The sequence below is a fragment of the Trematomus bernacchii genome, unplaced genomic scaffold, assembly GCF_902827165.1.
Source record: "Trematomus bernacchii unplaced genomic scaffold, fTreBer1.1, whole genome shotgun sequence".
Lineage (NCBI taxonomy): Eukaryota > Metazoa > Chordata > Actinopteri > Perciformes > Nototheniidae > Trematomus > Trematomus bernacchii.
In genome coordinates, this window is record NW_022988043.1 from 24,955,222 (window position 1) to 24,977,229 (window position 22,008).

The following is a 22,008-nucleotide window of genomic DNA, read 5'->3' on the forward strand; positions in this document are numbered from 1 at the left end:
CCATTTTGGTGAGGGAGTTGTGATTATTTTTTATTTATTTGGTCCAAAAGTACACATTTAAATATGGAGAGTCAACATTGGTGGCATATGGACTGCATTTATATGGTGCTTTTATAGTACAAAAATAATAAGTACAAGTTCTAAGTCAAATTCCAACTACCGTGTCACAAACAGAACTGTAGCATGCTACCAAACGTATAAACAATTCGATCAAACTGTTTCTTATAAAAATAATGCAATGTGCCATTTAACAGCAGTAACAGACACGCTAAAAAAGGAGAAGCTCTTTGGCCAGCATGGTCTATATAGCAACAAACTGCTTCCACCTTCAAAATGAAAGGATCAACCAAACCAAACATTCATTTTTGCATATCTTCAAAACCTTTGAACCTTATAACCATGTGGATGATCCATAGCCTGTGTTCAATGTTACTCTGCCAGAGGTGGACGATACCAATATGATCGATGTGATGAGCCAATAAGGGCACATGACCTATGAGTTTATTTCAGTCTGTGTGGGACAGTCAGCCCCTCAGCATCAGGGGGGGCTCTGACTGTGAAGACAGCAGGGGCAGCAGTGTAGCGAGTCATGGATGAAGAGGTCACACTCCACACAGAATACACTGCGACACGATGGACAGGTGAATGCCTTGAGACATAGGGAGAGAGAGCAGATCAATAAAGATGGATAAAGGGATTTAACTAACAATGATCAAATGAATGCAAGTACACACTTAATATTAAGTGTTAACCATTGTATATTGTAGTTCCACATAGTTTGGGGACTTGTAAAATGTCTATACCAAATTTCTGGTTTGTAAGGCATGCCTTTTGTATCTGGAACTTTTGTTATAATGGACGTGATAAAGATTAGGGTGGACAAGGCACAGATGATGAACTGCAGCGCCAGCATTTCATCCCTCTACTGTACTTAAAAAGGTATAACATTTGTAATTGTATTCCAAAAAACAATGTGGATATACTGTGTATAATTTGTTGTTTTTCCAATGGTCTAATCAGTTACAAAGTACCCCTCTGTAACTGAAGAAGATCGGGTGTATAACAAATGTTTTATACAAGCTAAACCAGGCATGGGCAAACTAAGGCCCGCGGGCCATATACGGCCCGTTGGGCTTTTGAATCCGGCCCGCCGAATATTGGTACAAAATTGTCCAAATTATAGTAAAGACCGCATTCATTTTGCCTTTTTCCTGCAATACCCGGCATTTCAGTTGATCCCACTAGATGGCGCACTCTAGACACAATTTACCTTTGCTGGAGTCTGGTCTATTTTCTCAGCTGGCCCCACTTGGCAACCCGGCAAGATCCAAGAACCAAATACGTCACGCTTACATTGGAGGGGGTCAAGATTAACCTGAGCAATAACAGTTCATGGCGAGTACGGCGAATACAAGTTGTAACAAGCAGTAGCGCTGAGCAAAGTGACTAGAACGCGACCACACACTTATAAAAAACACTTATATAAAGTCAGGCAACACTAACCAGGCTTAGTGTGATTCTGTTTATTTGACCTTACTTTAATAACCATCCGTTCACTGTTATTGACCATTGTGAAGGGGCAGACGTTCTCCTTTTGTTTTATATTATTGCAGCTATCGGATGGAATCAATACATGGGCTAGATGTGGCCATCACAAGTAAAATCATAACGAAAACTACGCCGGTAAAATATGCGTGTAGAAAACGGCTTATGCCACAATATGATAGCAACAAGTAGTCAAGATAGTCTGATTAGCTTTGGTTGCTATGCTAACATCACCTGTAGAATGCCAGAGAAACTTTCATAACAGCGTTGTGATGCCAAACAGCGTTCATACTAAAACACATTCACTTATGGGGATGGGGGATATTTATCAGCTGCTTGTGTGACAGTCGGACAGTGAAAACTTTACAGCGGCCGCTGCCGCGAGTTAACGGGAGAATAAACTCCGGTAGACGAGCAGCACTGCAGCGGGCGGTAATGCAGCTGAACCACATTAATAAACAATGCACCACAGCACTCTGGAGAAAGGTACAAGGTTGGAGAAGTAGTTCTTTAATTTAATCTGGCTTCGTATAATTAAAAACTACCCGACCCAGTCCTCTATTGATGTTGTTGTGAGCGGTGTTGCGGAGAAAATCAGCGACGTAAAACGCTGTGTGGGTCATAAGAAGGCACGTAAACGGTTACGTCATGACGCAAACGATGACGCAATGACGCAATAATTCACCTTTGAACCCGCATCTGTAACAATGAGTGGACCAAAGAAAAGAAAAGTCAATATTGAGTGCCGAGTGTATAATGAGGAGTGGACAGCTAAATATTTTTTTATCGATCTGCTACTGGCCCGGCCCGTCTGTCAAATTTAAAACTCATAGTGGCCCCCGAGCCAAAAAGTTTGCCCACCCCTGAGCTAAACGGTACTTTCTGTGACGGGTAATCAAATCTTTGAAAAAGAAGAGGCTCTACAGAAGCTGTCGAAAAGGCGCTTTAGGACCAAACTCCACTAAAAGGAATGCCAATGTATGCTTGGAACAAGTCAAAAGTGGTTTGTATTCATCCAGTTGCATATATGATGTGTGAAGCCTGGAGTCCACTGGACATCCATGAGAATTCTTCAGTTTTTTAAAGAATTCTATCTGTTGTTTACACGGCTAGAAGGTTTGAAGTGAGGAAGACATTAAGCATGCAATTTATAACATTACATTGCATTTAGCTGACGCTTTTATCCAAAGCGACTTACAATAAGTGCATTCGACCAGGAAGATACAGACTTGAAGAAAACAGAATCATATAAGTACATCAGGTTTCATAGAGCCGAAACATTTCAAGTGCTACTCAACTGGCTTTAGATAAGCCAGTCCTTTATTAGTATATAAGTGCTTAGTTAGTATCTAAGTGCTTAGTTAGTATGTAAGTGCTTAGTTAGTATCTAAGTGCTTAGTTAGTATCTAAGTGCTTAGTTAGTATGTAAGTGCTTAGTTAGTATGTAAGTGCTTAGTTAGTATCTAAGTGCTTAGTTAGTATCTAAGTGCTTAGTTAGTATCTAAGTGCTTTGTTAGTATCTAAGTGCTTTGTTAGTATCTAAGTGCTTAGTTAGTATCTAAGTGCTTAGTTAGTATCTAAGTGCTTAGTTAGTATCTAAGTGCTTAGTTAGTATATAAGTGCTTTGTTAGTATGTAAGTGCTTAGTTAGTATCTAAGTGCTTAGTTAGTATGTAAGTGCTTAGTTAGTATGTAAGTGCTTAGTTAGTATCTAAGTGCTTAGTTAGTATCTAAGTGCTTAGTTAGTATGTAAGTGCTTAGTTAGTATGTAAGTGCTTAGTTAGTATCTAAGTGCTTAGTTAGTATCTAAGTGCTTTGTTAGTATGTAAGTGCTTAGTTAGTATCTAAGTGCTTAGTTAGTATGTAAGTGCTTAGTTAGTATCTAAGTGCTTAGTTAGTATCTAAGTGCTTAGTTAGTATGCAAGTGCTTAGTTAGTATGTATATATATATATATGCTTTATAGATATGTTTTTAAAGAATAACATGTGTTTTGGATATTGCATTTTAGTTTTAGTTGTATTTCAATTGTCCAGTAACCTGAAACACTATTTTGGGATTAGTTTGAGAAAGTCCTGTCATTTGTTGTAGAGAATGAGAGTACTTTTAAAGTCAATGTTTGATTAGGAAGATAGCACTATTGTAACAATATTTAAAAAGTATTTGTATATGTTCCACCATCAGTACGGTGTGCAATTTGTAAATTAAGAAAATGTCTACTTTATATGCTTACGACTTCTTTTCTTTTTCTGTTGGCAAAGAGATATCAAGTATCTTTTTTTATACTAATATTGCATCCAATTTAAACAATCTTCATTAGAACTATATCCGAATATGCCATTATATTAAGCTATTGTACTTACAGTTTTATCTTTCAGCTCCCCTTGACAAGCTTGACAGACCCTGAAACCAAATGAGATCAGGTTAAGATACAGAGAGACACAGTTTTAGCATGTGAGGCGAGTGTGTTTGTGTGTCAGAGCCACCTGTCGTCTTGGAGCCCATCCACAGGACTCTCTGTAAAGGCTGCGAGCGGGAAAAGGTGGTGGAAGGATCTGGCTAGATGGGGTGCCGACACCAGAGTCAAACCTTGGAGACGATACATCACACACAGTCAAAGTTATGCTGCATTTAAAGCAGCATTATGGAGGTCTTTGATTGGACTTTAATACTTGTAGCCCACGGAAGACAATCCAAAACTACACACTAGGACCACCCATGATCCATAAATATTTCACTATCAAAAAACATGTGTTTTTTTATTTTGTTGTGTTAAGGAATGGCCACAAAAATACAGAGCGATTTTTGGAACATGCATAACTTAAATCTGTAAATACATATATGACATTTCACATAAAAATGTAATAGGTTTACAAGAAAAGTAATATGTATGCGCTTGTTGATCTTTTGGTGCACATCAAATGTATTCGCACATTTGTAGATCACCATCTTCATTTTTGGTTTGCCTAATTAGTGATGCAGCACATCCGAGAAGAAAAAGACTCATATTAGATGCAGTAACTAGCTGCCTCGCAAGTTGGTGATGGCGGCAGGGAGCGACTAAACTGACTTGCTGCACTGGGCTACCCAGGCCAGTGAGGAGGGAGGGTGTCGTTGCCTTGCGGAAAGAAAGACACCCTCCCTCCCTCCCTCCTCCTCTGATTGCCTCCTCCTTAACCTAGCCAAATAACTTGTATTGATGCTTGTAGACCAGACAAGCTGAGCAGCAGAGCACTCAGAGCGGAAGCTTGTGCTTTCTTCCCTGGAGTCCCAAAGTAGGATACCTGGTCCAAACTAACCTGTAGTCAGAGCACATCTGTATTTTTGAGTACATGAGCTTAAATAACACAAATAAAGAAATACATGTTTGTGCATGCAGCAAAACAACTTTTGCGACTACTGCAACTACAGCACTGTTTTAAAAATCAAAGTGTTCTCTTCTCTAATACGACACACAGACTCAAATCTTCTTTCACACATACCGCATACTTTACACTCCACAGGTAGCTCTGTGTACTTTGCTTGGCACTGCGGACAAAAGTATCCTCCCAGAGACAGACCCGCACCACTGCTGCTGTCCAGGTGACTTGGAGACACACACAAGGAAAAAAACAAACTTCACGTCAGTACACAGAGGCGACTCAGAGTCCTGACCACCCTGTAAATAACACCGCTTTCAACTTACGACATGCTGAATGAAGGCTTGGCATCCTGATTAGTGAGAGAGGCGATGATGTGTTGAGGAAAACCTGAGAAAACAAGTTGGCGAGGGACAAATATTCAATGGATATAGTTTATAAACATCAAACTTAGTATTTTAATAAGGAGAAAAAAAGAATATATTTTTCTGAAACAAAAGAAAGATTTGATTTGTTGCTTTCTGATCTTAAGGGGATGGACTGTTCTTAGTGTTCAAAAGTGTTTTGCTCAAAACCTAGAGAATTACTTCAACAAAATGTGTATTTGTATATCAACAACTCACCCCTTGTTACTCTGAAGTTCCCTTTAAGTATTCCTTTAATCACAAATGAATTCTTACATTGAAGAAATGTAGCTGGGCACGACAGTTTTGATAGAAATGTTACTCAAACTTTCAGTGTTGCAGTAATCAAACATTGTCCTCCAGTGAGTGTGTGGCATAGCAGAACGGTATATATTACATTGACTTCAAATAAGCTAGTGTGTTTGGTTCATGTTTATGAGTGACCACTTCCAATTGCTGTCCTCATCGTTCAAGAACAGGCCTCCTTTACTTGGCCCGCTATCAGGTCTTTTACCATTTTACCATTTTACCATTCTACCATTCTACCAGTGGGGTTTTATATTTGGATGCCTGAATATTGAAATAAACTTACAAAATGTATTATTTGCCCTAACAGTGCATGATTGTATGAAAGCTCTGACATGTTAACCCCCATTCGGTAATATTGTATTACATTTGTAAAACAGTCCTACATATGTGATGGCAGCAGAACGCCAGTTTGTTACATCACAGCATGTTCATAACACTTTGGTGTTATCACTCGGATGTCCAGTTAGAGATGGAGAAAGAGGAAGGAAAGAGCGCCTGCATACTCACCCATGCGTATTAAAGAGCATTCAGATGAAGAGCTGGCTGGAGGAGGTTTGACATGCAGCATCAGCAGCTCCTTGAAGTGACTCTCATCCAGGATAACGTGGTACGAGCCTCCCGTCTCTCTGGTCAGGACTGTGCACACCCGGACCTCAGCTGACAGGCCAATCACAGACACCCGCACCTTGAGAGCCTTCAGGGTCTGACAGGGCAAACACGGTTAAACTCAGATAGAAAATGAAATGTGAAATATCTAGTAAACTCAGAAGCCCAACTGCAGCCTTTGACTGCGCTCTCTTAGGTAGGGTTTAGGGTTCAACTTCACCTTAATCAGCTCACATATGTTGGCTGGGTCACATGTAGTGAGGCTGCTGAGGACGATGAGGATCTCCCGGCTCGTATGTCCAGGCATGTGCCTTCATACAAGGACAGACACCAGCTGAGTGACTTTCAGTGACATCAAAGAAACCAATGTAGAATATAAACATGGCATAACCTACTTGAGTGTCTGAATGGCCAGGTTGAGAGAGTTGTATAAGGACGGCTCTCCTACACACAAAGTGCCAACTGCTTTCTTCAGAGCAACAATGTGATTCTTTGGGTTTCCTGGTGGTAAAACAAAACTACACAGTACATACATGCAGCACGGGGCACTTCATAGACCGTAGGCTGTAGTTTACATGCAAACTAACACTAAACATTTATTGTTGCTGTTGACTGCCAGTAGACAAGTATGCCTTACAGCAGGGGTGTCAAACTCAAGGCCCGGGGGACAAATCCGGCCCGTGACTTCATTTTCTGTGGCCCCACAAGAGCTTGCAAAGAATATAATATGTTTATTATACGGTTACGTGCCGCTTTACAGAAGCACGTTGCCCATAAACTACATGTCCCACAATGCATCTCAGATATGCCTTTTTTCTCAGAATTTGGCTGTTTTTTCTTCAAAATGTGCCTTTTTTTTCAGAATTGTTCTTTTTTTTCAAAATGTCACTTCTTTTTTTTATTTTGACTTTTTTTTTTTCAGGATTTGGCTTTTCTTTTTAAATCATTTTGTGACATTCTCACTGAAGAGACTTGCAATTATTTGCCCTCGACTTCTTCTTTCAGATGTAGTTAATTATGAAGTTATTATATATATATATATATATATCTGATATTAATCCAATGCAGAGGCAATCATGTAATATAATACATTATTTTAAATATAGTACATTACATTACATTGCATTTAGCTGACGCTTTTATCCAAAGCGACTGACAATAAGTGCACTCGACCAGGAAGATACAAACTTGAAGAAAACAGAATCATATAAGTACATCAGGTACTATATATATTAAATATTTATATATGTATTCTTATATAGTCTTAAAGTTACAACCGGCCCTTTGAGTGCAACCATAATGCTGATGTGGCCCTCGATGAAATTGAGTTTGACACCCCTGACTTACAGGAGTAGTACATCATAATTGTAACTCGTAAATTGTTACTTGTTCAGAGTCTTTTAAACTCCCAAACCAGAGATGGTGAAGGTTTAAACAGTGGAAAAGATAAACAAAGATGGCTTTGATTTGACTTATTTTGTTCCTGTCAAGTTTGAGAAGTTTGTTTTATGAGGATCAGCAAGATAAAATGACTGTTGTCCCGTCCAAACTGTGCTGATCTTATTTGCGGTGTTTTCATTTCAATAAACGTCACATAGCATGGCTCCCAAGGTGTCATGTTTCTCCTTTGCACATTTAAGCTGGAGACGATAAGTACAATTACTCCTGCAGAATCATTTTCCCGGGAATGAATGATCATGGCAAAGTTTTAAACTAAAGACAAAAGCTTTTTTTTTCCTGTAGGAAAGGGCTTAATATTAGCAGTGAGTGTGGTGCTCACCTGCCAGGTCGGTCAGCTTCTCAGCCCGTTTATTCTTTGTGGTGATAATGCCCAGCTATAGTGACACAACACAAGTTGTCAGGTCAGCCACTGTGAAACTTGTTTGCAGATATTGTCTCGTTCTACAACAATTCAGTGTGTTTGGTCTGACTGCAGCAGTGCTGTCTTTAATGACAAATGATTTGTGGTGTTGCTGATCAAAATGGTTCCTTTAACAATTTATTCATAAAGGAGGAGAAAAGATTCTCTCACATGCTGGGCTTTAAAGAAAACTATTTCAGAATCTCAATTAGCTGTTAAGCTTAGACACTTGGTATTAATCCCTGTTAGGAATATTACAAATTAATTGAAGAACCTGTGAAATAAATTGTAGTCATTTTACAGCAACATCGTTGATGAATACGTTTTACTTATTAATCTTTGAGTTACGTTCATCATTTGTCAAAGAAATCTCAAAAATAATGAGAAATTCCTATCACAAGTTTTGAGGCAGAAGCCTTTGCCAAAAGTAGCTTCCTGTTGAGCAACCATTACTCGAATATAACACAACCAGTATGTAAACATAAGCATGAAAGTATAAACTTGCCTGACTGATGGGGTTTTGGTCAAAATACTCATCAACAAAAGTTTCCATGAGCTGCAGAGGACAGGAGAAAAGAGATGGAGCTTTACACCTCATGGCATCATATACTGCTGGTGCAGTGATGCTCTGCTGCAGAACGTACCTTCAGAGTGGAGGTGAGGCGGTTTGGTTTTAAGTCATGGTCATCCATACTTCTTGAACAGTCAATTACCACGTGGAGGTGACGCATCTAGGGCACATACAGTACAGTGTTGTGATACCAAATGAATTCCTGCAAGAGTTATGTCAAGCTACATTGCCCTCACAGGCCTGTATACTGTGTGTGTGTGTGTGTGTGTGTGTGTGTGTGTGTGTGTGTGTGTGTGGATACAAAATAAATACAAGAGTGAAAAACTGAATTTCCCCCTAGGGGGTTAAATAAAGGTTAATCTTCTTCTCTATAGGACTTGAGTGTTATATTAACTGTTATATTGTAAATAAGAAACAAGAATTTGTTCTAAGCTCTGCATTTATTGTCTGATAATAAGATTCCATTCAAACAGTAATTGTATACACAATGGTGACCAAAAAGGTTATTTGGCTATTTTGGGCTTTACTAAAATGTATAAAAAGGTATTGTGGTGGAATAGGTGCCTTCATGCGATCCTGGAAACCTTGGGATTATTTGGAAGCATACAGAACATTGAAGGTTCTGTGGCAAGGATGCAGAACTCACTTACCATTCCAAGCCTTACTTGTCCATGGCTCTCTATCACCCTATGAGGAGAAAAGAGCAGCAGATAAGATTATACTAACAATCATTTTGGAGGATTAACGGCTTTCTTTTTGGAAGTGGCCAGTGCAGACTGTTATATCAATGAATATAAAGCAATACAGCAGCCAGGGGAAAACATTCAACAGACAATATAGCAGTGCAAAAGACATTTGGTATAATCTATAGGAGTCACATGTAAGGTGTGGTTTTTTTCTATATGGTATTTATTTACAATAATTTTTGGTGGTGGGCATCTTCTTCTGAATCCTTTACGATGATATCCTATCTAATGTCAGCTCAATCTATGACCACTTAGGAATCTTGGCACCTATGGTCCTATCCGTCAAAAGGATTCTTCAAGACTTGTGCAGAAAGGAACTTGTTTGGAGGATATTGTACCAGCCATGGCTGCACAAGTTTGCTGAAGGAGCTCTGCAAACTTGAAGAGTTTAAAGCTGATAGAGGCCTGAAACGGGTGGATTTGGGGAAGTGACATTGGCTCAGCTAAACCACGTTGCAGATGCAAGTGGAGCCAGCTCTGGAACAGTATATTACATGTAAGTACATAACATCAAGGGCGCTGTGCCTTTTGTAATGGTGAAAGCTAGAGCGGCTCCATTGAAACCAAGCACGGCCCTTTGAATGGAGATGGCAGGTTAGGGTTAGCTCAGCAACAGAAGGGGCAAGTGTCAAGTGTGAATTCTTACTCATGACACAGCACCTTGCAACTCACGGTTTACAGGCCCAACACCAAGGTTTGCTTTCTATGAGCTACAGGAACACGTAGCGGAGTTCTGAACCTCATAGACCTTCACACACACACACACACACACACACACACACACACACACACACACACACACACACACACACACACACACACACACACACACACACACACACACACACACACACACACCACACACACACACACACACACACACACACACACACACACACACACACACACACACACACACACACACACACACACACACACACACACACACACACCTCTTCCTCTTAGACTGGAACAGGATCTCCTCCACTGTGGCTTTCAGGGATCCAGATTCGTCCTCCTTCAGCACTTCCCTGTAACACATCCATTAGACAATATTGCGTCAAATTATAGCACATACATCTACAATAATCTCCCTAGATAAATCTTACCAAGTCCTCTCATAGCCCCCTTCCCAGCGCTTGGTTCTCTCTGGTTCTTCATCCATGGTGTCCGTCAGACGCAACTTACGCTAACAGCAAAATAAAATCATCTTCATATAAAATACACATATCTGTCCCAGGGAATACACTTTACAACAAGCGGTCTGTGACCTGTTCAGAAGCTGCAGTTACCCTTAGATAAAGGGCTAACAGTTAATAGTCGCAGTCATTTACGGCATCTCACCTAGGGGTTGACTTTTAAAGCGACGCGTTACCGGATGCCTGTTAACGGTAAAGCTGCAAATGTGAGCCAGGTTATGAATGTATTATCAACTTAATACCTCATTACCGTGTATGATACAACTTGTTATCCTACTTTGCAAGTCAAACAGTTGTTACATTACCTAGAAAACTGGTCTAGTGCAACGCCAGCTGGTGCAGCCTAGTTTTCTTCCGGAAGGAATCATGGTTTCCAGATAAAAGGTTCCGCTCAGTCAGCCTGCCAGTATGGAAAGCCCAAAGTGCCATAATACGCGCGTATATTTCGCCCGTTTTTTTGTAAAAACGGCCGTATATTCGCGCAAATACGGGCGAATATACGCGCAAATATACGTGTGAACATACGCGCGAATATACGCGCGAACATACGCGCGAATATACGCGCGAACATACGCGCGAACATGCGTGTGAATATTTGCGCGTTTTGGAGATGGAGGGAGTAAATACAGCGGCAAGATTTGGTACAAACTCCTCTCTCTCCGGCAGAAACAGGAAATGCCGTAACTGTATGTAACAACGGTTTCAAATCAGCATTTCTTAGACAAAAAATTAAAATGAATGACTAAAATAAAACTCCAAACATCTTTAATTGTGTTACTTATTTGTAAAGCTCTTTTAGTTTTACACCTGATTTGTATAAGCTTCTTAGTTTTTGCAACAGTCTGTAAATATACACAACTTTATAATAAAATGCACACATTTACCTTGACTAAACACAGATATACGATCCTAAATTAAAAAATATGAGGTTATCATGAGGTTGTTAACATCGCAATTTATCAGTGGATGTTTGCTGGAACTACTTGTAAACAGCGTGTTTCCTCAAGGGGTTCCTCACCTCCTCTAGGGGGGTCCGGGGGCATGCTCCCTTGGGACGATTTTTTTTTAAATATTGAAGTTAAAAGCATCAATCTGGTGCACTTTGAGAGCAAAATGAAGAGATCTATGGATACATCTCAACACCCATATGAAACAGAACTGTAAACAGATTTACTTTTTCTTTATGGGTATTTTAAAAATCACTCCCCTTTTAAGACCGAAATGTCTACATGCATAGCAGAAGATTGTTGTGTGAGAATAAGTTATTATTTTGTTCTTTATATTCTCACTTGTGGTTTGTGAGTGAGTGAGTGATGAGTGAGAGAGACGTTCCAGTCGAATAGTAAAAAAATCAGCTCCTAACGTCTAACCCTATCGTCTATTCCTTGACCTCTGAGTGAAACGTCACGGGGTTAAGGGATAGTGGATAGGAGAATTCAAAAGGACTTAGGAGAAGAGACTGCGGTACTTTAGAGAATCCGACTGCACTTTCACTATCCGACGTGTTTATGATGCGCCAGCGGACGTCATAAATGTGCGTCTGCTGCTGTGGGGAAACTATGGAAACTACAGTTTTCTATACAGCGGACTACAACATGGATGTTTAATAAGAACGACGGACTACTGTAAACGCATCAAGAGACTCTGCACCGTGCTCTGATGCTGTTGTTTTATGCTTTATGAACGGGGACAACAGAGAAACATATTCTTCATGACCAAAAATGGAATTGAAATAAAAAAGGAAAGTGAAACTTATGCTCGTCACCCTCTCCCTCCGGTCCACATTAATACAAATGATCCCAATACGTATGATTGTATGAACTATGAAAAGATCTTAAAATAAATACAAATGTATTTATTATAAACGTTAGTCCTTAAAGGTGGGGTAGGTAAGTTTGAGAAACCAGCTCTAGTGCGCGAGAATTTGAAAATACACAACCGGAAAAAATCTTCCTTACTGAGCCCCTCCTCCAACACACACGAACGCATGACCAATGAGGGCACGAGATAAGTTTGTGCACAGATGGAAAGCTGACAGGCAGGTAGGCCATCCAGTTATTTTAGCCGGGCTGGCTAAAATGATTGGTCGTGCTTTTTACAGTACTACGGCTTCCACAGATGACATTTTTTTTTTATGGATTTTTTGTCAAAGCACTTAAGATATTCATTGCTATCGGGATGTTAAGAGCATTCTATGGAATATAACAAAAAGTGTATTTCGAGCCGGTTTCTCAAACTTACCTACCCCACCTTTAACATCTATCACTGTGTATATCACCATTCAAACATCTTTTAAAAGTTGAACAAACCCCACACAGCTCAGTAAAGACTGTGAAATGTTGACTTTATTTGATCATTTCAGTAAAAACTAACGTTCATATTTATCTTTTTGATTATAATACTGATGAACGTTCAAAACAAAGCACTTTGGCAACTTACCACATACGTTTTAAAAAGCTTAATAAGCATCGTAACTTTCATGATATAATTTCTCGGTCATAATCGGTTGTTTCCGTGAACGGCCGAATGTTGTGTGACGGCAAATGCTGCGGCTGCAAGGCATTGTGGGGCAGCATTTTCTCCTCTCCTTTCGTAAAGGGAGGTCCAGTGGTTCCTAAGCTAAAGGAGGTTATAAAGGAAGTTTGAAACCTCCTTTCCTATCATCTAGAGCAGGGGTCGGCAACCTTTTTGATATGAAGTGCCATTAGACTGCAACAGGATCTCCTCCACTGTGGCTTTCAGGGATCCAGATTCGTCCTCCTTCAGCACTTCCCTGTAACACATCCATTAGACAATATTGCGTCAAATTATAGCACATACATCTACAATAATCTCCCTAGATAAATCTTACCAAGTCCTCTCATAGCCCCCTTCCCAGCGCTTGGCTCTCTCTGGTTCTTCATCCATGGTGTCCGTCAGACGCAACTTACGCTAACAGCAAAATAAAATCATCTTCATATAAAATACACACATCTGTCCCAGGGAATACACTTTACAACAAGCGGTCTGTGACCTCTTCAGAAGCTGCAGTTACCCTTAGATAAAGGGCTAACAGTTAATAGTCGCAGTCATTTACGGTATCTCACCTAGGGGTTGACTTTTAAAGCGACGCGTTACCGGATGCCTGTTAACGGTAAAGCTGCAAATGTGAGCCAGGTTATGAATGTATTATCAACTTAATACCTCATTACCGTGTATGATACAACTTGTTATCCTACTTTGCAAGTCAAACAGTTGTTACATTACCTAGAAAACTGGTCTAGTGCAACGCCAGCTGGTGCAGCCTAGTTTTCTTCCGGAAGGAATCATGGTTTCCAGATAAAAGGTTCCGCTCAGTCAGCCTGCCAGTATGGAAAGCCCAAAGTGCCATAATACGCGCGTATATTTCGCCCGTTTTTTTGTAAAAACGGCCGTATATTCGCGCAAATACGGGCGAATATACGCGCAAATATACGTGTGAACATACGCGCGAATATACGCGCGAACATACGCGCGAATATACGCGCGAACGTACGCGCGAACATGCGTGTGAATATTTGCGCGTTTTGGAGATGGAGGGAGTAAATACAGCGGCAAGCTTTGGGACAAACTCCTCTCTCTCCGGCAGAAACAGGAAATGCCGTAACTGTATGTAACAACGGTTTCAAATCAGCATCTCTTAGACAAAAAATTAAAATGAATAACTAAAATAAAACTCCAAACATCTTTAATTGTGTTACTTATTTGTAAAGCTCTTTTAGTTTTACACCTGATTTGTATAAGCTTCTTAGTTTTTGCAACAGTCTGTAAATATACACAACTTTATAATAAAATGCACACATTTACCTTGACTAAACACAGATATACGATCCTAAATAAAAAAATATGAGGTTATCATGAGGTTGTTAACATCGCAATTTATCAGTGGATGTTTGCTGGAACTACTTGTAAACAGCGTGTTTCCTGACGGACACACACAGCGTTGAGTCCGGTCAGGTAGGCCCAGGCCCGGTTCTAGAACAAAATGACTCAGGGTCACTCTCTCTAAGATTAGAGAGGGTGCAGTGGTAAAGTGCTATTTTTTAAGTGGGGAATGGACCTAACACCCTCTAGGGGTTCCTCACCGCCTCTAGGGGGGTCCGGGGGCATGCTCCCTTGGGAAGATTTTTTTTTAAATATTGAAGTTAAAAGCATCAATCTGGTGCACTTTGAGAGCAAAATGAAGAGATCTATGGATACATCTCAACACCCATATGAAACAGAACTGTAAACAGATTTACTTTTTCTTTATGGGTATTTTAAAAATCACTCCCCTTTTAAGACCGAAATGTCTACATGCATAGCAGAAGATAGCATATTTTTTACATGAATATTCCAGCCAATCTCTGTTTTGAAACCATGAGCTGCAAAATGAGCGCCTTACCCCCACTGTACAGGCGAGTTGGGTACTTTTTTAAATATACCTGGGCAGGCTCTGTTTTGCCGAGGTCCTCTGGCACTTGCGGGCCGCCGAGGGGTGGCGGTGTTTGGGGCAACGAAGACGGCTGCGGCTGCTCCGCCTCCGTGGGCGAGGCGGGCAAAGCCGGCGAGTCAGGCGGGAGGATGTTAGTGTCCACGACAGTGGCCGCGGGTAACGTAATGTCCCCATGATCTGAACTGTTATTACCTGCAGTAGATGCAGTGTTACTGCTGGCGATAAGGGCTGGTTGTTTTAACCATTTTCTGATGTCCATCATTGACTGCTGTGTAAGCACCTTGCAGATGACGAACGCGCAGCGTCACAGGTCACGCGCACCTGACATAATAACGTTACTTACCGTTTAAATTGACCAAATAAATGGAGCAGACAATGTTATTTAACCACAATTACAATTTATTTTATTTCAACTATATTCTTCTTCTTATTATTATTATTATTACTACTATTATTATTATTATTGTTATTATATATGTAATATCACTTTTCATTTTTCAAATGATGGTGCATAACGACTCAACTGACGACTCTCCCTTATGCATCCCCGTAGAACCGGGCCTGGGTAGGCCCAATCCCAAACCACGCCCTACACCCTACCTGTTAGCAGAGTAAGCATAACTTCATTGCTGTTTAGCATCCAAATAAGCGGAGGAGTAACGAAACATCAGAGACAGTGGCATTTCATTCAACGGACCCTCCCATTGGAGGCGTGGCTTTATTTATACCCATCATTGACCTTTAACCTGTTACGCTATTGGCTTCCAGTCATGCACAACAAATAACACAAATTGGTAACATATTTACCTGAATGTTAACACCCCCACTTGATAACACATTTGTGGTCTTTTAACAAATAAAAACATTATAAGGTTCTCTACCTTACAGAAATTGTTACTCACCAAACATAAACTTTGCAAACTTAATCAACTTAAACTTTGGTGGAGGTTTTGTCATAACATCTGCCACCATCTGGTCTGTTGGACAATAAATCAGATTTGTTTTTCCCCCTTCCACAGTTGACCTCAGAAAATGATACTTAATGTCAATGTGCTTGCATCTCTGTCTGTTAACAGGATTCTTTGCCAACGCTATTGTACCCTGGTTGTCTTCGTAAATCGTAGGTAGTGTATATTCACATTTGTCAATGCCCTCCAGTAGTTGTATTAAGTACATACACTCCTGCATAGTAGCTGCTAAAGCCATATACTCGGCTTCACAAGTTGATAAAGCAACAGTTGGCTGCTTTTTGGTTTTCCAGGAAACCAGTGGCCCGCTCTCATTAAGGCTAACACAATAACCTGACATACTACGTCTGTCGGTTAGATCAGCAGCCCAATCTGCATCGCTGTATGCTTGTAAACCCAGTTTTTCACCTTTACTAGATTTGACCTCAAAACCCTCTGGCTGGTCCATGTATATCTCACAGTCTATTGGTGCATGTAGGTAAGCAGTTTTAACATCCATTTGGTGTAAAATCAGATTTTCCTGTGCTGCTTTTTGCATTAACACTCTGATACTGGTGAGGTTAGCGGTAGGTGAAAATGTCTCATCATAGTTTTCACCCCTCTTCTGACTGTATCCCTTGGCTACACATCGTGCCTTGTATCTTTCGGATCCATCAACATTGGTTTTGATATCGTACACCCATTTACCCCCCACTGCTTTCTCATCTTGAGGTAAGTTAGTCAGGATAAATGTGTCATTCTCTTTTAGTGATTGCATTTCTTCATCCATTGCAATAACCCATTGTTTTGACTCAGATGAAGTTACAGCCTCCCTAAATGTTAAAGGGATATTGCACATTAATCTGTAACAATAGTCAATATTTGTCAGTAGCTGATCCTCACTTTCCTTACCACATACACTGTCACATAAGTAAGCTGGCTTCTTCCTCACTCTTGAAGGATAACGCCTAAGCTCACTCTTGTCGTCTTCTGTCTCTGTTACCACAGGTATAGATACTGGACTTACGTTAGTATCACGTTTGATTTTGCCAGATTTGTTCTGTACCTCAAAATCATCATCAGAGACGGTTTCTGTTTGTGTTTCTCTTTCTGAATTGGTCTTGGTCACAAACTTCACAAGTCTAGATTTTTGCACTTTTCCACTGTGAGGGAAATAGACCATGTAGGCTGGACTATTTTTGTCATATCCAACAAAAATTCCCTCTTCACACCTTGAGTCCAGTTTCTTTTTGTCTTGCTTATAGGCATAGCACACTGACCCAAACTTGTGCATTCTGGAAAGGTTAGGCCGTCTACCTGTCAGCATAAAGTAAGGTGTCTGTTTTGTGCGGTTGTTAAAGCATCTATTCCTTATTACAGCTGCTGTCTGTACTGCATGGGTCCACATACTTTTTGGCATCTCATTTTCTATAAGCATGCACCTGGCCATGTCAAAAAGTGTGCGCCAATTCCTTTCAGCAGTGCCATTTTGATGTGGGGAATACGGTGCTGACTTTTCATGTCTAATCTTATTACTGCATAGTAATGCTTGGTAATGTTTCCCTGTGAACTCTGTGCCATTGTCTGACCTGATACATTTTACTTTCCCGTATGGGGCAGTATCGGCCAGAAATCTCTCTGTTGCTTGCACTGTGTCACTTTTGTTTTTAAGGAAATACACAAACACTGCACTGGAGTAATCATCTGTGAATGATAAAGCATACTTAAAGCCTTCTCTGGATTGCGGATCTATTGGTCCTGCTATATCTGTGTGCACCAACTCTAGAGCTGCTTTGGCTCTTACATCAGGCTCCCTGTTCCTGGTTTGGGTAAACTTCCCTTTAGTGCATACATCACAATGTGGAGGTTTGTTTACCTTACCCTTAACTGACATGCCATTAACAACATTCTGTAACTTCTGAATATCATCATAATTACAGTGTCCCAGGATCTCATGCCATGTCTGTAAATCATAACACCTGTTGCATTGGTCATCACATTCATCATTTACTGTGTTCAAGAAATAAAGTCTGTTCAATTCATAAATGTGAAATTTTGTACCGTCTTTGTGTTGCAGGACGTCTTTGCCCTGCTTGAAGGTTACCGTTGCTCCTTTGGTAGTAGCTGCTTTCACAGAAAAAATGTCTTGGGGGTACGATGGGATGTACAACGCCTTCTTCAGAGTTGTTTTGTGTCTTTTCCCCATGCTGTCCACCATAATAATAACAGCGTCCCCTCTTCCTTCTGCTACACCATTGCACCTGGTACCATCAGCTAATTCCACACAGTGGGACTCAGCCTGGAAGTCATCATCAAACCTCTTGAACTTTGTTACATCCGTGACGTTATGTGAAGTCGCCCTTGTGTCCACCATCAGTCCTCTCTCGGTGATGCTGCGTCCTGGCTGGACCTTGTTGTCTACGTCGTTGACTCGGAAAGCATACTCCTCGCCAGTCGTTTCATCCGAAGCTTTCCGCGCGTCGTCCTCCCGTCGCTGCTTCCGCCTGCAGGCTGCATCCCGATGCGTGTTGCTCTTACAATGACTGCACCACAGCTTACGTTGGCACGTTCCGGCCTTGTGTCCACTCAGGCCGCATCTATAACAAACAATGTCCGCACACTTGGTTCCTTTATCCCATGCTCTTGGTACAGAGGGTCGTCTCGCTCTCAACTGTTCCCGCGCCCTCATGACGTTGTCCTCTGGTGGCGGTGTGCGCATTCGCTCAGTATCCTCATAGCTGCGGAGCTTAGTCTTAAATTCAGCAAAACTTATTATCCGGTCAATTTGCGTGATGTGTATGGCGAATGGTTTAAATGATTCTGGCAGTCCCTTCAAAACCATTGCTACAAGAAGCCCATCACTTAATTTCTCCTCCGCGTTTCTCAAAGCGGTGATGGCGGTCTCTGCACGTATTATATACTCCGTCACACTTTCACTGCTTGACTTTAGGAGTGATGTCAGTTCAGTATATAGGCTGATAATACGTGGTTTACCTGTGCCAGCATAATAGTCTCTTAAAATCTTCAATGCCTGCCGACCATTATCCGCCGCCTCCCTCATTACAAGGGACAAACTTTTGTCATCAAGAAATTGGATAAGCTCTGCATAAGCCTCTTCATTTTTCCTTTCATCGTCCGCCTCTTCATCTTCCTCAATTATGTCCGTAGGACTCCTTAAAATAGTATTCTTCAGTCCCTGTAAGCGAAGATGGCCCAAGAATTTCGTATAGTAGTTAGTTCTTTTCATCCCCGTCAAACACTAACCGAGACCAGCGGGTACTGGAACCTGCGCCCAACCTGCTCATGGCGTTAGCTTAGCTTGCTAATCCACCACACGTGCTACGTTGCGACTTTCCATCGGTGGACAAACGCCGGAAATACTTATTTGGGTGTCTCTGGGCCCATAACCTGTTAGCAGAGTAAGCATAACTTCATTGCTGTTTAGCATCCAAATAAGCGGAGTAACGAAACATCAGAGACAGTGGCATTTCATTCAACGGACCCTCACATTGGAGGCGTGGCTTTATTTATACCCATCATTGACCTTTAACCTGTTACGCTATTGGCTTCCAGTCATGCACAACAAATAACACAAATTGGTAACATATTTACCTGAATGTTAACACTACCCCTACCCACTACCCCTCCGTGACGGGGTGAACTCCGTGGAGTGACACTCTCAGCTCAATGAGGCTCCCTCCTGTCAGATGGAGGGAGTAAATACAGCTGCAAGCTTTGGGACAAACTCCCCTCTCTCCGGCAGAAACAGGAAATGCCGTAACTGTATGTAACAACGGTTTCAAATCAGAATCTCTTAAACAAAAAATTAAAATTAATAACTAAAATAAAACTCAAAACATCTTTAATTGTGTTACTTTTTTGTAAAGCTCTTTTAGGTTTAAACCTGATTTTTATAAGCTTCTTAGTTTTTGCAACAATCTGTAAATATACACAACTTTATAATAAAAGGCACACATTTACCTTTTTCTAGACTAAACACAGGTATACGATCCTAAGTAAAAAAATATATGAGGTTATCATGAGGTTGTTAACATCGCAATTTATCAGTGGATGTTAGCTGGAACTACTTGTAAACAGCGTGTTTCCTGACGGACACACACAGTGTTGAGACCGGTCAGGTAGAGACCGGTCTCAAGTCAGCACCGATGCAGACTCGCTGTTTTGATGGCTTGATAGCCCACTCCCCCTCCACACTGCTCAACACTCGTTGGTTAGGAACAGCACTTAATGTGGCGGACCCTCCGTGCGAACGCGCAAACGGAGGGGTAGTGTGTAGGGCGTGGTTTGGGATTGGGCCCTCCTTTCCTATCATCTAGAGAATTCAAACGGCTCTTATCATGGCTGCCACTGAGGTACTTCCGGGTCATTTCACTCCGTTAGGAAGGTTCCTAAGCAAAACGGACTATTCAACCGCAACCGAAGTTTCAAACCTCCTTTGCTCCTAGAGAATTCGAATGGCTCTTATCATGGCTGCCACTGAGGTACTTCCGGGTCATTTCACTCCGTTAGGAAGGTTCCTAAGCTAGACTGAGGCCCGCTAGTGGTACGCGGAGGAATCTGAAATAGGCTACAAAAAATATTACCGCCCCGTCTCGCCCGCACCGCCGGGGAGGTGGAGCGTGAGCGTGTGCGCGTGCGATAGGACACGAAAGATGGTGAACTATGCCTGGGCAGGGCGAAGCCAGAGGAAACTCTGGTGGAGGCCCATAGCGGTCCTGACGTGCAAATCGGTCAAATCGGTCCGGGTCAGAGAAGGCTGTGACCGAGGTCAAAAGCTGAAAAAGCGCATAACTTGTCCTTAATTGTTATCTTTTTTATTTAATTTTTTACTTTGCCACCACAGAAATGGCAATAGCAAACATCAGCAGACTGAAGATGAGCTATTAGCCCTCAGGCTCATCTGCTCCTGGAGGCTTTCATTAGTATTGTGTAACTGAATCAACCTGATCTCACCAGAATGCGTGACTCCACCACGACTCCTTAACACTGCATTGCGTGGTGGAGTCACGAACTTTGTTACATTTACGTGTCTGCACCACGCAAACAACGCCAATGTAAAGTGAATGAGGCTCCTTTGTCGTGGTGCACACACGCATTTCTACAACGTCCAGCAGTGAGCTTTTATTCTATAAAACGTTTTTAAAATCTACTTTATAGCTTGTAGTAACTCACAGGAGGCTTCTTTTATTTTATTTGTATTCATAATAATTTTTATTTTTCGTCAGAATGTATTATGGTGCATTATTCACCAATGTTTGTTCTCAAAAAACAATGTATTGTATGTAATACAACTGTGATTTTTATTAAATTAGTTCGTTTTTAAGGAAGGCCAGAGCTTCAGCTGTGTCAAAGAGATTGTTCCCTTTAGTTAACGTTATTTAAAAGATAATTATATTCCTATGTGATTAAGTACCCTTTATTGTATTACGCCAAAGAGCTGAGCGTCCATTCCCATTGGATAACAGAGCATTTTACACCCGGAAGTAAGTATTCTCCTTACTGTCCATTGATTTTATTTACAGTGATATCTGCACTACTCATCAACTCAAAAACACCAGATTATCCTTGTTAATTACACAACATTGATTGGTTTAAATTGTGTACAATGCTTTTGTATTTTCCCCTTTCGATTCGGAGAAACAAATATGTTTTCGGAGTGTGTGGATGGTAGAAGACACTACACTACCCAGAATCCTCAGCTATTGTTCCGCTTTGCCTCAAGCTCTGTGATTGGTTGACCTCCAACTGCATTCCAATGAAAAAAACGTTTCGTCAAAGATCAAATCATACTTTATTCAGCAGTGCTTGCTTTACTCTTTGAAAGTCATCACATGAATGCATTGTAATGAATGGTTTGGCTGCATTAAACATTACACATCTGTCGTAGTTCTTTATTTATCTACAGAGATCGGGCCTCAGAATGGACCGGAAACTATTCTTTTACCGTTCTATTTTAATTTCACAATAAAGTTAGTAGTAATAATTTGTTT

General features: G+C 41.0%; 1 protein-coding gene and 1 long non-coding RNA gene across 5 annotated transcripts; both read right to left on the reverse strand.

Annotated features, from left to right (window-relative positions):
- Window positions 1–17: 17 nt before the first annotated feature.
- On the reverse strand, window positions 18–10,973 carry gtf2h2 (general transcription factor IIH, polypeptide 2). 3 transcript variants are annotated; one of them, XM_034118441.1, is made up of 16 exons: window positions 10,903–10,973; window positions 10,743–10,780; window positions 10,508–10,587; window positions 10,352–10,429; window positions 9,303–9,339; window positions 8,726–8,812; window positions 8,587–8,637; window positions 8,001–8,055; window positions 6,616–6,721; window positions 6,441–6,531; window positions 6,122–6,317; window positions 5,228–5,291; window positions 5,025–5,128; window positions 4,029–4,131; window positions 3,906–3,945; window positions 18–649 (listed from the first exon to the last, which is right to left on the reverse strand). In XM_034118441.1, exons 3-16 carry the CDS (start codon window positions 10,561–10,563, stop codon window positions 539–541), a joined length of 1,179 nt encoding a protein of 392 aa, XP_033974332.1. In that variant the 5' UTR covers window positions 10,564–10,587; window positions 10,743–10,780; window positions 10,903–10,973; the 3' UTR covers window positions 18–538. The 3 variants fall into 3 exon arrangements, with proteins under 3 accessions (XP_033974332.1, XP_033974333.1, XP_033974334.1); XM_034118442.1 differs by having other exon boundaries at window positions 10,743–10,795; window positions 10,903–10,958; XM_034118443.1 differs by lacking the exon at window positions 10,903–10,973 and having other exon boundaries at window positions 10,508–10,591; window positions 10,743–10,896.
- A 2,112-nt stretch (window positions 10,974–13,085) lies between these two features.
- Window positions 13,086–13,915, reverse strand: LOC117472976. Of its 2 annotated transcripts, XR_004554973.1 has the most exons (4): window positions 13,844–13,915; window positions 13,684–13,721; window positions 13,449–13,528; window positions 13,086–13,370 (listed from the first exon to the last, which is right to left on the reverse strand). It is a non-coding gene; the product is annotated as an uncharacterized LOC117472976 (long non-coding RNA). The 2 variants fall into 2 exon arrangements; XR_004554972.1 differs by having other exon boundaries at window positions 13,106–13,370; window positions 13,684–13,852.
- Window positions 13,916–22,008: the final 8,093 nt, after the last annotated feature.

Excerpts from the sequence above, each read along its gene's own strand:
- gtf2h2 (XM_034118441.1), bottom strand. The coding sequence starts at position 10,563 with ATGGATGAAGAACCAGAGAGAACCAAGCGCTGGGAAGGGGGCTATGAG. Across the intron at positions 8,056-8,586 it reads ACCAAAACCCCATCAGTCAG|CTGGGCATTATCACCACAAA; the intron begins GCAAGTTTATAC and ends GTGTCACTATAG. Across the intron at positions 650-3,905 it reads GGGAGCTGAAAGATAAAACT|GCATTCACCTGTCCATCGTG; the intron begins GTAAGTACAATA and ends CTATGTCTCAAG.